This window comes from Propithecus coquereli, unplaced genomic scaffold, assembly GCF_000956105.1.
Source record: "Propithecus coquereli isolate 6110/MARCELLA unplaced genomic scaffold, Pcoq_1.0 Scaffold313, whole genome shotgun sequence".
NCBI lineage: Eukaryota > Metazoa > Chordata > Mammalia > Primates > Indriidae > Propithecus > Propithecus coquereli.
The window spans coordinates 1,693,199-1,710,095 of NW_012148764.1; the positions used below are offsets into that span (position 1 = coordinate 1,693,199).

The window sequence follows — 16,897 nt, forward strand, 5'->3', positions numbered from 1 at the left end:
TTGGTTTTGCTTTGGGGCAGCAGCTGCGGACACGGAAAGCAAACCAGCGAGTCTCTCCAGGTAGGGCTTGCTACACTGTTCTGAAACAGGACTTTGCACACTATGGAAAGTATGGCAAGTTGGTGCTGATTTCAGCGTTGCCTGGTGGAGGAAGAAAAAGTGGATTTGCAGAGACTCAGGGGAGAGGGAGAAGCCTCGCTCCTCTTCTCCCCACTAAGACACCATGGGCAACGTCTGGCTGAGGATCTGGGCTTACTTGGAGCCCTGTCTCCCCTGCTTGTCCCAGGAGGCAGACAAGCCAGTGGTGATTGCTAATCCAGGGGCCCGTTGCTCCCCGGTTACTCCCCGGTCACAGAGGCAGGAGCCTGAGAGAAGCTCCAGCCACTACTTTGTGGCTCTGTATGATTACCAGGCTCGGACCGCAGAGGACCTGAGCTTCCGTGCTGGCGACAAACTGCAAGTCCTGGACACTTCCCACGAGGGCTGGTGGTTTGCCAGACACTTGGAGAAAAGGGGAGATGGCTCCAGCCAGCAACTACAGGGCTATATTCCTTCTAACTATGTGGCTGAGGACAGGAGCCTACAGGCAGAGCCGTAAGTAGTACAAACCCACACTTCATTTCTCAACTCTCTGGGGACTGGGTAATGAGTTTTCCTTCCTACCTTACTATAACCCCCTAATTTCCAAAAATCTGCCTAGAAAGTATGAGGAAGTACCGGCAAGAATCCACTAATTGAAACATACCTCCCCTGCTACATGAGAGTGAAACTGGCTGAAATGACTTCAATGATAGTATTATAATGCTGGTTGCCCTTTTTGACCTAGCCTGGGATATGCTTATGGACACAAGATATAGGCTCAGATGATCTGGATTTGAATCTGGCTCTGTCATAACTTAGCTGTGTGACCTTTAGCAAATTATTTGACTTCTCTGCCTCAGTTTCTCATCGGTAAAACAGGAATAATGATGACACCTATCTCATAGAATTGTTATATGACATAAATGAGACTCGGTGCAGAAAGTGTGCACTGTAGAGAATATGACACATAGTAAGGGTTAATAAATATTATGTTTTATTTAGTTGGCAGCTCCTCTTTTACTTCTGTCTAAATGAATCATACTTTGTATACCATCACTGTAGTCTGAGCTCACAATATTCTTTCCCTATATCAGTTGTGCTACACACTGAGCATCTTTCACTCTTTAATAGTTCAATAATCTCTTTCACCTGTGAATTGGTCTTCAGATGAGCTGTTCTCTCTGCCTGCAACCCTCTCCTTCCTCTTCTTTTCTTGATCAGCTCTAACTCATCCTTCAGGTCTCACCTTGTTTGTTCCTCCCTCCAAGACTTTCCTGACATTCTAGACTACATTCAGTGTTTCTGCTTAGAGCTTTTAGCATCTTTTGTCATTATTGCTAATTTATTTTCTGCAAGAGTATAAGCTGTGGATCAGTGGGGTGGCAAGGGGAGCCATTGCCACTCTGGAGCTTAGTGTGATGACTATGCATAATAAGCACTGGTTGGGTAAATGAATGATTGCTTATTGACAGATCTGGGGTCTTTTAAAGAGCAGCTGACCCTCTTTTCTTCAACTGTTCCTCTCTGAGTTGCTTTTTTACCTACTAGGAAAATCTACATTAAAGGCATAAGCCATTTTGTATTTTTTTCTCAAAGAGTTGTCATGACTTAATTTTTGGTTTGACTCATGGTCATTAAAACGTAATTTCCAGGCTCACAGCAATTAGTTGCTCTAATCCACATCTTGGGAGAAAATACTTAGGGGTCATAGACTGATTCAAAAATTGTAAATATTGTAAATTTCATTGAAATAACATCGAAAAATCACATATACATGTATATTAAATTATACTATGGCTATATTCAAAGTAGAGAAATTACTAGATAGAGCTTTTAAATGGACAGCAAACCAAAACCTAATTTACAAAATTAATGTTGTGGGGCCAGACTCGTAATTTCAGTTTTTATGTTCAACATACATAATTTCTGATTATTATGTACATGAAATATTTTTTAGCTTATATGTGCTGAAGGTTTGACTCTTTACTGAATATTAATAGCTTTTCACAGTTACATTCTAAAATATTATCAAATATAATTATATCTTCTTATTACTAGTTTTCTTGCTAATTAACTACTCATTTCTTTGCAGCGTTCTCTGACTCCCATTTTTAATGTGGATTCTTAGCACTTCTTAGCACTAAAGGATTAGGCCAGTTTCTTGAGAGAAGGTAGTTATGCAGATTAATAGCAACTTTAATGGTATTTCAGGGCTCCTTACAGCTATTTTCCCTAAGCCTGCAACTTTAGTATTAGTTGATGTGGCTGTTTCCTTGAAGATTAATGTAACGGAAGAATTTTGCGAAAATGCATAGATGCAAATGTGGATCATGTGATCTCTATTACCCACCTTATTGCTTATTTGTCTAAATTCAGATACTATAATAGACTATCCCTTGTGTAGTATATGTCTGTCACAATATGATTTTTTTTCTACAAAGCTTTTTGGTTGAATGTTTTTCTATTTAAAATTTGAATGTCAGTTTGTATGTCAGATTCCTTAATGTTTTTATTTATGACTTCTTTTTTTGCCTGGTATATTTTATAGTGTCTTTAAATTAAGACTAAATTTTAAATTAGAGATTTTTAAAAAAGATTTCTATGTTTTTTTAAGGTAAAATGAAAATGCAATTCAAGAAGTGCAATTAATAGGAACTTTTGAAGTTTATACTATGTGTCTAATTTGAAAGGTATTTAGAAAAATATATCAACAATAAGTATTTTCATTAACAAAAATGTTGCACGTTGGCACGTTGGCAACCTGGTTTGGATGAATTAGAAAAATCCCACAAGGTTCCTCTGAAGGGTCAATATTGTTGATAGATTTAAGGCTACCGTAATGCTATCCTAATCTCGCATATATCTTTTTGCCTTTTCTGAATATTAATTAATTATGACATACCAAGACACCGTCCTGCAAGCCCCAGCATTGTTCTGCCTGCGAAGTCACTACCAGAGAATCATTTCCAGAGAGTGTTAGTTACACTTTTGTGAAGCAGGATTCAGAACACTCTTTCTCCAATGTCTTTTCACCATTTCTTGTCATTGAAGAAAATAGTTTCTACGGAAGTCAGATATCCATCCGACAAACTTATTGTGTATATTTACTCTGTTAAAGGCACTTTTTTTTTATAGTGGGAGATACAAAAATTAATAAGGCAGTGATCTTCTCCAGAGAATTTAATAATCTCAGGAGGTAAGAGTAATAAATCAAGAATGTTATAACAATGCCCTTCAGTGAAAGTGCACCAAGAACATATCTGTAGTGGTTTATTACTCATTGCAGGGAAGAGACCACACACCACGGATAAGAATACAGAGTATTAGTAAGAGGGCATTAGAAAGGCCTCATTATTAGATTTTGGGTTGTGATTTAGGGGAAAGTTTAAGAAAGCAGGCCATTGCTCTGGATGGGATGTTGTCAGGAAGTGGGATATTTTATGTTTAATTGTGTATTTTAATAAATCTTTTTGAGAAAGAGGGAAGACTAGTTCAAGACTAAAGCTGTAATTAGTCAAGACACATCAGTCACTCAGGTAAGCCAAGATGGGTGGATGTTTGATCATTTTTGAGGTTAGATAACATTCATGTTTTTGTGGGCGTTCAGGCATGATTATGCAGTGATCTTGTTTTTGTCTTGATACATCACAGTCACAGAGTGGCCCTGTCTGATGTTGATGTTCTGTGAGATTGTTTATGTTCAACAGAGGACACCAAGGCTTAGCCATAAATGCCAGGCCAGGTCCTGGATGTCAGCACTGATTTTCACTTTCTCAGTTAGTGTAGACAGATGCTGATAAATGCCGTTAAGACAGGGGTGGGGAACCTTTTCATGTTAAAGGGCCCGATTAATGTAGCTGTAAGCAAATAAGGCTGTATTCAAGAAACTTCAATTAGAGTACTTAAAAATGTACATTATTTTGTAAAACTCTAACTACTATGTACTTAATAATTTCAGAAAATGAAAACTGTTTGTTAATTTTAAAGTTAACCTTTTAATGACTTTGTTGCATTGTTGGAAAGCATTTGAATATTTGGTTGCAGCATGGAGGTCTGTAGTCTTAGTTGATCCTCTAAATGGGTATCAGTCCTTTGTGACCTTAAGGGCATCTTGATTTGGGTCAGGTAGGAGAATGTAGATTCACAGCAATAAGTGGTTGAAAAGCAAGAAAGCATTTTTCAGGCATGTTGCTGAAGGTGTGGGTATTCTACTGCATTTTTCCATATTTTAATTGGATCTTCCTTAGCAGCAACCAATGGCTTCAAGATGTCATCTACTGAGAGCTCAATCAATTCCATCTGTAGTTCTTTAGGTGCCTCGGTGATATCAACTAGGTGAGGCTGAAGTGCTAATTTGAGTGTGATGTCAAGATCGTCAAAATCATTGAATGTTTCACTGTATTTTCTAATTAATAGGTCTATAACAGCTGTGTATTCTTCAAATGATTAGCATATAACATCCTGCTCCTCAGTGACCTTTGCTAACTGGGGAAAATGTTCATCTGAAATTTGCTTTTGAAGAAGAACTGTTTGGAAAAAAAATAGCTTTTCAAAATGCTTGAGTTTTTCACCACATATCATATATAGACTTAGTTTTATTTTGCAAAGAAATATTCAGGTCATTTTGATTTGACATGATATCACACCAAAATACTGCATTCCTATAGAAATTTTCTTTCAATAATTCACATTTCTGATTCTGTACTTCATAATATTTAACTATCTGTTCTTGTAGAGATAAAATTTTGGCTAATGCCTGTCCCTGCAATAGCCAACCCACATTAGAATGATATGGTAAATCCACACTGAATACCTCATCTTTCAACTTTAGCATGTTATAAAACTGATGATGCCATATTGTATTTTCACTAATATAAGTAATAATGCTTACAACTTGTTGCAAAGTGTCACTGAAATAGTAGTTTTAGCACAGAGATTTTGCTGATGCAAGATACAATGAAAAGAAACAAGAGCATCTGGGTCTAATAATACTTTTTTAAATCTGTGCAATAAACCTTCATATTTTCCTGTCATGGAAAGTGCACCATCTGAATGCACACTCATTAAATTTACCAAATTCAGTCAAACTTCATGACATTTATCTTGAAAGCTGTTGAAGATATCTATTCCCCATGTTCTGTTTGCAAGAGTGCCCAAAGTGAGTAACTTCATAGCAAAGAAAATCTTCTGTTATGACCCAAATGAAGTATTTAATATAAAATCTGCACTGAGTCAGCAGTATCAGTTGATTCATACAAAACAATCGCATAATGTATATTTTCCTTTTGAAGTATTGCATGAAGTTGTTCTGTTAAGTTGAAACCTAATTCATGGTGCTGATCAGTTATGGTTCTCCTTGAAAGAGGAAGTTGTTTGGACTTTGAAATGTTATTGGGGCCAGGCGTGGTGGCTCACACCTGTAATCCTAGCACTCTGGGAGGCTGAGGTGGGAGGATCGCTCAAGGTCAGGAGTTCAAGACCAGCCTGAGCAAGAGTGAGACCCCGTCTCTACTAAAAATAGAAATAAATTAGCTGGATAACTAAAAATATACATAAAAAAAAAATTAGCCGGGCATGTGGTGCATGCCTATAGTCCCCGCTACTTGGGAGGCTGAGGCAGAAGGATTGCTTGAGCCCTGAAATTTGAGGTTGCTGTGAGCTAGCCCGATGCCACAGCACTCTAACCCAGGCAACAGAGCAAGACTCTGTCTCAAAAAAAAAAAAAGAAATTTTATTGGGGTCTAAGCATCCTACAACTTCGACAATGCATTCTTTCACAATTTCTATGTCACTGAATAGTTTCTCTTTTTTCCCAAGTATATAAGCTACTTTATAAGTTGCTTCAGTGGCATTATTTCCAGGTCTTATTTCTCCTTGAAAGAATTATCTTTGCTTTTGCTTTTCATCTTTTAATTTCTGCAATACAACCTTTTGCTCCTCTTCCTCTAATTTAAAATATTTGTGATTCTTATGAGTGGTATAATGCTTATGAGCATGGAATTTCTCTAATGCTGATACTGCAGTATCACAAAGCAAGCAAATCATCTTATCTTTAGCAGAAACAAGATAATATTGCAATTCCCAATCCTCATTAAAAAATCTGTTTTCTTCCTTTAACGTTCTCTTGGTCTTCTTCAACATGATGGGCTGTTAAGCAGACAGAATTAAAAAATATTGTTGAGCCGTGCAACTCTTCACAAATTCCACTTCAGACAGAAACACAATGCACTGTTGTCAAAATTTGATAACAGACTAGTGTACTCCACCACCATAAACTTTCACCAACCAGCCTTGTGCGGTAGTGGCGCCAGTCAGGCAGAGGAAGTTAGAACTAAATCATGAGCATAGCAGCCATCAATTTAGCCCTTATGGCTTACTAGTGTTCTAATTGTGCTGGTCAATTTGGGGGATTATTTCATTGAAACTTATTTTATTCTTTGGTATTTTAAATACATTCACTTTAAAAATAAAATAAAAATATAAAAGAGAAACAGAAGTGTGTTAGTGATGATAAAAGGATTTTTTTCTGTAAAATTTGGATTCAGTCAAAAGACTGCACTTAAGGACCTAGAGGACCACATGTGGCCTTAAGGCCACAGGTTGCCCACTGTGCTGTAAGAGTAGAACAAACTGTCTGTCATGTAGTGTGCACGTAAAAGAAATAATTGTTTAATGCATGAATGAAGACATAAAACCATGGACAAATTGATGCAGAGGTTGAAGAGATCCATCCTGATTTGGGGGAAATCGTACCTTCCATTCAGGGTTTAGCTCACATGACACTCTTTCTAGAAGCTTTTTCTAACCTCCTTAGAAAGAATTGATAATTTGTTCTTCCCGTGATTTTGTATTTATTGTTAGTAGAGCAGTAGTCTGTAATAACTGACATTTATTGAGAGCTTACTAGTGTGTTACCTGCCACACAACTAACTTCATTTGCATTGTCTTATATTTTAAGACAACCTTATGAGGTAGGTGCCGTTATTATCCCCATTTGAAGATGAGGAGACTGATGTTGAAAGAGTTTAAGTAAACTGCTCAAGGCTACACAGCTAATAAGTGATGGAACTGAGATTTGTCTGCCTGAAGCCTGCTTTCAGGGCCTGTACTCTCATTATATAATGGCTAGCTGTAAACCTTCTGTCTTTCCTGTGAGACTGTACAGTCTTCGAGTGCCTGGAAAACTATGCAAGACTTTTTCTGCTCCAGAGAATTTACAATCTCAGACAGTGAGACTATGTATTTCCTCCCAAGAGTATAAATTCCCTAGAGGAGAAACACTGTCCTTTTCAGTTTTACTCAATGCTTACTGAGTTGAATTTCTAAAGGCCCAAAGAGATGGGACAATTCTGTACAAGTTGTTGAACAACATGTAAAGAAGAAAGTAACAGTATATTCGGGGTATGGTAAATTGCATAGTTTATTTGAAGCATTAACGAAAAGGAGCAATGGGAAATAAATATGGAAAGATAGGTTGGAACAAGTTTTTGGAAAAGACCATTTATGCCAGGTTAAAGGTTTTGGGCTTTATCTAATGGGAGATTGATAGAAAGCAGAGTTTTGAAAAGACCATGATGATGTGGGAATGGATTAGAGAAGAGGTAAACCAGGGAAGACTAGGGAAGTTGCTCCAAAGGTTCTTGGTATGAGATTATAAGGGCTTAATTTCAATTTGTGGCACTGTTAAAAAAAAGAAATACAGGAATATGAACAATCTCATGAATGAAGATTGAAAAAGAGTTCCTCCTGAGTATTTTTGAGTATCTTTAATGTGCTAAGCACACAAAACTAATTTAATCCCTGTAATAGCTCTGCACAGCAAGTTTTCTTATCACTATTTTCAGGGTAAGAAAATTGAAACTGAAATTTAAATAAATTTGAGTGTTCTTATTTGGTAAATAGTAGAGGTGAAATTACAAATTTGACATAGAAGAGAAAGAGACTGGAATAAAAAATATGTCATATGGGACCAGGTGAAACATTAAGAAAAACATATTTCATATAATAACTTCCATTGGGGGAGGAATGGTTGAAGCAGAGAGGAAAAGAATACATTGATTTTAGTTCATGTTGAATTTGATGTCCTGGTAGGACATCTCAATGAAAATGTCCAGGAGAAATTTACAGACACAAAAATCAAGGCAAAGAGACAAGTCTATTCTGTAAAAATGGACTTTGAAGTCATTCATGCAGAGGTGTTTTAGAGGTCACAGTAATGTAAGAACCACAGAGTGTTGTAGACGTCACAAAGATTATAAGAACCTTAGAGCAAGAGTCTAAGAAACAGGAGTGGGGGCAAAGATCAAATCCTTGGAAATACCCACATTTTAGGTAAGTGTGACGTGTAAATTGCAGTGATTGTCCCATCTGTGCCTCCTTGCATCCACACCGTTGGGTAGTCTCCTCCCACATTCTTGGCTTTGCCAAGTGACTTGCTTTGGCTGATGGGACAGTAGCTAATGTGACAAAAGCAGAGACTTTAAAAGTGCTTGCACATCGAGGCCTGCTTTTTTTACTACTCTTGGAGTTCTGCAATTACCGTGAAAAAACCCAAGCAAACCTCCAGGAGGATGAGAAACTGTGTGAAGAAATGCCCTACAGGTCCCACCTGACTCACTAGCTGCTCACGACCAAGCCCACCTAAGATCATTGGAGCCCATCCCAAATTGCTGACCTTTAGATTTGTGAGCTAACTAAATAGTTGTTATGAAGCAAAACCTAACTAATACATAGAGGAAGAACCACTGAAGGAAACAATGAAGAAGAATTCATGAAATTAGAAGAAAAACAAAGAGCATCTTTTTCAAAGCAAGAAGATAGAGTGTCAAGAAGGAGGTTTTGGGTCAACGTCCACAGAAAGGTGAAGGTAAGGAGGAAGAGGGGAAGACCATTAGGTTTGCTGGAGGATTATTGGTGACACTAAGAAGCAGTTTCATAAAGTAATGATGGATGATGGCATGCAGTAGAGAGAGAGTCATAAAAGGGAATTGGCTGCTCTGGCTGGAACTTTGCTCTGGGAAGTTAAGGCTGGGTTTAGCCATAGAAAAGGATTGTGTGGTAGGGATTCAGATTCACATGTGGGACTTAGGTCCATTCTGAGAATCAGAGCTGAGAGAAAACAAAAGCAAGAGACAGTGGAACCCAAATGCCTTCATTTCTGAGCAGAGTCTGTAGAGTTCTGAAGGACTTTGTCTGGTTGGGATTTATAAAATGTTTCACACTCTCAAGGGCATCTAAGTTGATAGGTATTCAGTATCCTCTGGTGCGTTGGATATTTGGCATTTGGAATGAGTTGAAGGTTCATCTTTAGCTCCATCAATTTGGTCTTCCCAAAATTATAAGAAAAATTCATTGGAGTTTTTTTCTTGGGTATTATACTGCCACATTTTGGGGTCATGTTCTGTGAAGAGTAAGCTTAGCCCTAGGTCTCAAAGTAGAGGCAGCAAATATATGTGACTTTTAAAGAAGTATGGGCCAGGTGCAATGGTTCATGCCCATAATCCTAGCATTCGAGGTGGGAGGACAGCTTGAGCTCAGGAGTTCAAGACCAGCCTGAGACTGAGATCCTGTCTCTACTAAAAATAGAAAAGAAAACAATTAGCTGGGCATCGTGGCACACACCTGCAGTCCCAGCTACTTGGGAGGCCGAGCCAGGAGGATCACTTGAGCCCAGGAGCTTGAGGTTGCTGTGAGCTGGGCTAACGCCAAGGCACTTGCCCGGGCAACAGAGCGAGACTCAGTCTCAAAAAAATAAATACATAAAAAATAAAGAAGTGTGTCTGTAAAGGAAATTTCACAGTACATACATAGGATAGTAGATTAAGAAGGTATCAGGGTCAGAGCTTACTTGGAAATACTGAATCAGGTTAACAGTTCCTTAAAAATACTTTGATATTTAATTATACACCTTGTATCTACATTTTTAATATGTTATTTCTATGGTATACTAGTAGTACTATTTTATAAACTAAAAAGAAAGCACTCAGATCCACCTGTTCAAGGAATCTTTTGTATACAGAAGGAATACATGGTCCTCTTTGCACTGTCCTAGGAGACAGATGGGGAGTGGGTTAGGTAAACCCTGGTTTTCTTCTCTGTTATGCAATGGTTGTAGAGTATTCCTCTGTTTAGCCTCAGGCTATTATATTACAGCAATTACAGTGATGTTTCAGATAAAAACAATATAAAAGTGACTTAATAATTTATATTTGTGTTATGCAATAGTTTATGGTAAAGCAGGCAGATACTAGTTTTGATGCTGAATCGCTTTAAACTCTATGCTATTTCTTATCAGAAGTCTAACTTAGGAAAGCAGTAATTTAGGGAAATGAAAAGTCATGCTATCAATTTAGTAGGTCCTGATTAAGTGATAGAAAGCAAAATACTTACATGACAATTAGTGAGACCAAGGAATACCAACAGATGATTTTTCCCTTTTGAAAATTTTGGTGCTTAGCAAAATTTCTACTATCTTTTAAAGCATGGATGTCCATTTTCCAAAATTTTAGTTATATGAAATTTTCCAGTTTATCAATTTTTAAAACTTTTCATCTTTTAAAAGTATCTTTGATAAATACAAAAGAATATGTGTAATTTTCAGGTAAGTTTTAAAGCATAATGATTAATGAACATCCATTTAACCAGCTAGCCCAAGACTTAGACTATTGCTAATAATGGGCCTATGAATTCCTCCCCTGCCTCCATCTCCAGAGTAAAACCTTTTTTCCCAGAAAATGTTGATAGCAACTAAATTTCTAATAGCAAAAGACTAAAATCAATCCAAATTTCCATTAATGTGAGAGGAATCATTTATGGTTTATTTATTCTATGAAATATTATACAATAGTAAAAATAATGAGTGGAGTGATATGCAACAACATAGATGAAATTTGGAAGCATAATGTTGCATGGAAAAAAAGTTTCAAGAGACTACATATAATACAGTTCTATTTTTATAAAGTTCACAAATAAGGAAAACCAAATAATGTATTGTTTGGTCATGTATGTTAGTAAAATTTAGTAAACCCAAAGTAAGAAATGGGTCACTATTTGATTTACTCATTTGGTTTACTCACTATTTGATTTGTAGTTTCTATATTTCTGTAGACCATTTAAAAAAATTATTAGAAGATAACTTATGCCATGAAAAATAAAGTGTAGCAAGTATGCTGGCCATGAGGTCAAATATAAATGTGATTGAGCGTATCCATGACTCTACCTTCCTCAAAAATTATTTTTAATCAATTATCCTTTAATATTATTCTCCTAACATAAATAAGAAAGACAAAAATAGGTGGATTTTGCAATTTCTATCCATGACTTTTAAGACCCCCCCCATCTCCATTCCAGTGACAAGAGTCCTTAATCTGCAGATCATGAACTCCCTAGAGGTTCCAAAGACAGGCTGAAAATGTATATGAAATTTGTATGATGTTTTTAGGATAAGAGGTTATAGGTTTTATGATACTCTAAAAGGAATCATGTTTAAAAAGTATAAGAACTTTCTAAAATTAGTTCTAAAATTAGTATGGGCAAAAGTTTAAGGTTTATTTCTCTTGAGAAAAATTGATTTGCTTCCTTATAACAGATACTAAGAATTTATTACACATCACAATTTCCTTTATTCTTAGCTACTAGGAAGCTTAGAGTCCAGTTAAATGCTTATTCATAATAACTCTATTTGACTTTAAGTCTATCTTATTTTCTTCCTTCTCTCACTCTTTTTTAAAATCCTTTTAAAATTCTATTCTATAGAACATATGTTGAGTTTTGTAGGGGTTTTATTTTAACCTACTTTAACACATAATGATCAGATAATTAAAGTAATTATCATTATTTTATAAACTTAAATTTAAAGAAAAAAGATTTTATGTCTTAATTTGTATACTAATTAAAGAATACTGTATTTTAATTGTCTATCTGAGCTTGGTTGGGAGACTAATTCTAAGCCAATCATGACAGGTTGTTTGATAGAATCACAATTAATGAATGTTGTACAGAAACCTACTCTCACCACCCTCTCACCTGGCTCCCACTTTGCTTTCATGGCTCACATTCCTTTTCAGTTTCCACTGGGTACATCTTTGTCTGCTGGAGAAGTTGACGCAAGCTCCCTGCCCTTTCTCCTCATTTGCGTGTTTGTGCACATGTGTAGGATGCATTCCTGTCATCTCCTGATCTGTAGAACAAGGCAGGAAAATGCCCTCAGTAGGGCCTTCAACCCTGAGTGAGACCCAGGTGCATTAAAGGAGAAATACAAGGTGTGGAGAAAATAATAGAGACAAAAGGAAGAAGGGAACAAAATAGTTTAAAATGTGGGTTAAAAAGAGGGATGGATTTTTAATAAACACGGGAAAAGGAGATATAAGGAATAAACAGATGACCCCATAAGCAAAACTAAAAAAAGATTAGCTAATGTTTAAGGAACACAAATGAAGTGAGAGTGTGTGAGAAACTAGAGAGAATAAGAAAGGGGATTGATGAGCAGACCGATAATAGCATGAATTAGTTGAGGAAAGACTAGGTAAGGATACTGTGCTAAGTATGGAAATAAGTCAGACAGATGTTGTCACACAGGGAAGTTCATGATTCTATGCTTATATTATTTTAACTACGTCTAAAAACCTGTCCCTAGAGCTTTTGCATTTGTGTTATGTAAGCATTTACACTAAGGAGACTATCACCAGATGCAACTTTTCAACTCATGCTTTACTGTTGGGTCCATAGTGAAGAAAATAAAGTGCTAATCATTGACACTGAAAGTGAATTAAGCCCATTTCTTCCCTCATTGTATCTTCTTTATATCATCCAAACTATCTTTTACATTTTGGTGTTGCTTATCTTTCACAATGTAAAAATAAAACAACCCGCAAAATTACACATACCTATTGCATAGACAGTGGAACCAAGTAAGGGACTTCGGAGACCTAAAAATGAATTGAGTTAAAGCAAGTTAATAGTGATATAAAAAGTCTTTTACGTTTGCTAATAGAAAATTGGCTGCATGGGCAAGGTGCTAAAACAAAAGGCTTCTGTAGGGAATGAGAGTAAGTTAATAGCTTTACTTGGCTCCAAGTGATTCAGAAAGTCTCCCAAAGAAAGCACTGATACATTTGGGTATGCCTGACATTCTCCATTAGGGCAAACCTGAAATATACGTTATATGTTGATTTAATAGTCAAAGAAATACTATATTAATAATAAAATCAACTTTTATTCTGCTGGCATGTTCACATGTAGAATATGAAATTGCTTTTTGAGGAGTTAAAGGAACAAACAGTTGAACATAGATTGGAGATTTATATAAGGTTCTGCGCTGTTCCAATGTTGAATTCTGGGATGGAGCTCACTTAATTCGTCTAACCTCTCTGCACATTTACATTTAAGTGGACAGTATTTATGTTGTAAAGTTATTTCACTTGTTTAATGAATAAAACACTATTCTTTCTTTTCAAAGAAATATTATCAACTTGTTTGACTTTGAAAATAACTTCACAGACGCTAATTTTCCTCAAACACAGAGGAAGAACATCTCCCAGGAATCTTCACTCAACAGCTCTGGGAAGATAAGATATTTCAAAAAGTATTTTGTATTAACATTTCTAACTGCATTGTTGCATATTGACAGATCATTGAGCACACTGAGTGATTTATTTTTGTACAGAGGATATCATGGGAAAAATGACCCTGACTTATTTTTGAAATCTATATTTTTAGTTATCCATTTGACATATTTTAGCCACTTTGGGTTGCTATAATTTTGTACCACTCTAAAGAAATAAGAGTATAAATAATGAATGTTTTAGTCTGATCCAGCAGAAAGTAAATATATTTGCTGAGGGCAACCCAAGTAATTGGCTCACTGCATTCCTGGAGCTTATCTTATCTAATGGATCTCAGCCACTGAAGAAAGAGGGGAGCAAACTATCCTTATTATTGAAGGATTCATAATGGAAAAAGGCTTTGTCTAAGCAAAGAAGAAAACATTATTGTTTCTTCTTAAGTTGCTGATCTATTTTCAGGAACAAAGTATTTGCTTAAACTTAGTTAAAAAAGAGCAGACAACTCTCCCAATACTTTTTCTTTTTCTCTCCAGACACTTATCCTGGAATGGAAAACTGAAATTAAGTAATTTTCAGTGAAACCTAGAGGTAATAGTGATTTTATGAGAAAGAAAGTCAGATGAAGAGAAAGAAAATAAAATTAGGGCAAGATGGAGGAGAATAAGGATAAGAATAAGGGAGGAGAAGAAAATAATTTCTATTATAAAGGAAAGTAGCAAGTGTCAAACAATCTCTGTGAATGTTATTCTCTGCTGTAAATAGAAACCATAGAAATAGGCATTCACCTGCTATTTATTTGTGGGTAGTTGTTGCAACACAAAAACTCCGTACCATTGGTGGTGTTAGCGTCACCACCAATGTTGGAAAAAAAAATCAGTACAGTGGGGATTAAGGAAAACATTTAATAATGACTCTACTAAGAGGCCAATGAGTTGAAAGTTTGATTTTAAGGAGTAGTTGCAACAATTATAAGACAATTTTCCTTGCTTCTTCCTTTTTCGATTCAGGCGTTTGTTACATTTAATCCAAATTTACTAGTTGTCATGTACTAGTATTTTTTTAGTCAATTATATTAGCAGATTATAACTTTGAAACAGAATTTTCAATCAATGTTATTAGGTAAAGTGTTCCTGAACGTATGTTTTTGATGGATGAGAAGGGGTGAGTAATGCTTGTGGTTATATTGGAAAAGAATAAGAATGTTAGCAAGTTTAGAATGTGCATGGTACTTAAGTATTCTGTGGGTTCAACTGAAATTGGATATATGGGTGTTGATTTCTTATAAAAATTCTTGACTTCTCTTAAGTTCACCACTATAATTTAAATTCTGGTTAGTAAAGAATTAAATTATTTTTCAGAACTACTTTCTTCTTGGAAGGCCAAGCAGTAGGAAGCAAATAAAATCAATATTCTTAACTCTCAAAAATAAGTCTTGACTCCACTTCCCCTCTGACTATTGCACATGAATTTCCTCTGCTGTACAGCAAAACTCTTCGAAAAAGTTTCCTGCACTCAGGGTCCTGTTTCTTTCTTCTCTCTTTCTCTCTTCTTCTCAATTTTTTTATTATAGGAAATTTCAAACAGTTATAAAAGTATAAAAAACAAGTACCCCCAGGTACCATCACCCAACTCCAAGATATATCAACACATGTCAATGTTGTCTCATCCTTACTTTCTTCTTCCCAGCCCTACCCCCAACAACCACTACATTATTTTGAAGCAAATCCTAGACATCATATAATTCTATCTGTAAATTCTTTTGTACGCATCTCTAAAACACATGAAATACTCTTAACAAACAACCACAATTACCACATAATAATCGCCCCTAAAAAATAAAATAACCCTAACATCACCGAGTATACAGTCACTGTGAAACTTCCCATGATCTTATGGTTTGTTTTTTATGGCTTGTTTATTTGAATCCAAATTTTTGTGAATTTATTTTGTGGTTGGTTTGTGAATCCAAATAAAGTTTATTCATTACAATTCGTTGATTTGTCTTTTAAAAACTCTTTTAATGTGGATGCTCCTTCTATGTTAGTTTCCTTGCAATTTATTTCCTTTGCCTATAGAGTGTCTCATAATCTGAATTTTCCTGATTTAATTCTCTTTTGAACTAACTGCAATTAGACTTGTAAAGGAAAATGAAAATCTCCCCCCCCACACCCTCAATTCCTTATGCAAAAGGTAAGGTCAAGCTCAAGGCTTGACCCCTTTTGCAAAACCCCTTTCCATTAACCAGATCCCCTCGGAAAGGTAAAAGCCCTCAGGCATCTAGGAAGGACCGCCCCCACAGATCATTTATAAGGAAATTCTTTGCTGGCCTCCCATAAGCAAGGACATACCAGTTGTAGCTTTAGATATGTAGTCTAAGTCTAGCTCCTGAAACTAAAGTCTGTTCAATTCCACATTGATAATGTTGATTCCGACCTTACCTTCCGAGGTACAGAGCAGAGACTAGAGGAGATCAATCATTCCTCCACTCACCCAGATACATCTGCATAATTGATTCTTCCTTTACTCCCATTTTCTCAAATGTTTCTTCAAATATTCATCTTATGTAAAATGTAGATTTCCAGTGCCTCACAAGAATGGTAACCATTTGCCTCACTACCAACCTCCCTCCTCCTTTTTCTTTCTGCATGCCCTCTCCCCTTAAATACTGAGTTCTTAAATCCCTCTTTGGAAAAAACAGTCACAGATGTGTCTGTGGCTTGCATTTTTCCTGGGTGCATCCTCAAACCTTGGCTTAATAAACCTCCATTGATTGAGATCTTTGCCTCAGTCACTTATTTCCAGCTGTCAGACTTTTCTTCTTATCAAAGGTCACCAAGAAAATGCCACATTTCCAAATTGCAAACCTATTGGTCAGTTCTTAGTCCTCATCAATATTATTTTTTTATTGATACATGGTAATTGTACATATTTATGAGGTACATGTGATATTTTGATATATACATACAATGCATAATGATCAAATCAGGGTAATTAAGGTATCTATTGTCTCAAACATTTATCATTTATATGTGTTGATAACATTCCAAATCCTCACTTCCTCCTATTTTGAAATATGCAATAAATCAGTGTTAACTATAGTCACCCGACTGTGCTATCGAACATTAGAACTTACTCCTTCTGTCCAACTCTTATGTTTGTACCCATTAACCAACTTTTCTTCATCCCCCTTCTCCCCTATCCTTCCCAGCCTCAGGTAGCCGTTGTCCATATTATCTAACCCACTTCATTACTCC

The 16,897-nt window shown here is 36.2% G+C and overlaps 1 protein-coding gene across 1 annotated transcript in view; it reads left to right on the top strand.

Annotated features, from left to right (window-relative positions):
• Positions 1 to 124: 124 nt before the first annotated feature.
• The window catches only part of FRK (fyn-related Src family tyrosine kinase), an 89,497-nt gene continuing 72,724 nt past the window's right edge, over positions 125 to 16,897 (top strand). Inside the window, exon 1 of the mRNA XM_012650122.1 lies at positions 125 to 594. Coding sequence (XP_012505576.1) covers positions 224 to 594 — 371 coding nt within the window. The 5' untranslated portion in view covers positions 125 to 223. The remainder of the gene's footprint in view (positions 595 to 16,897) is intronic.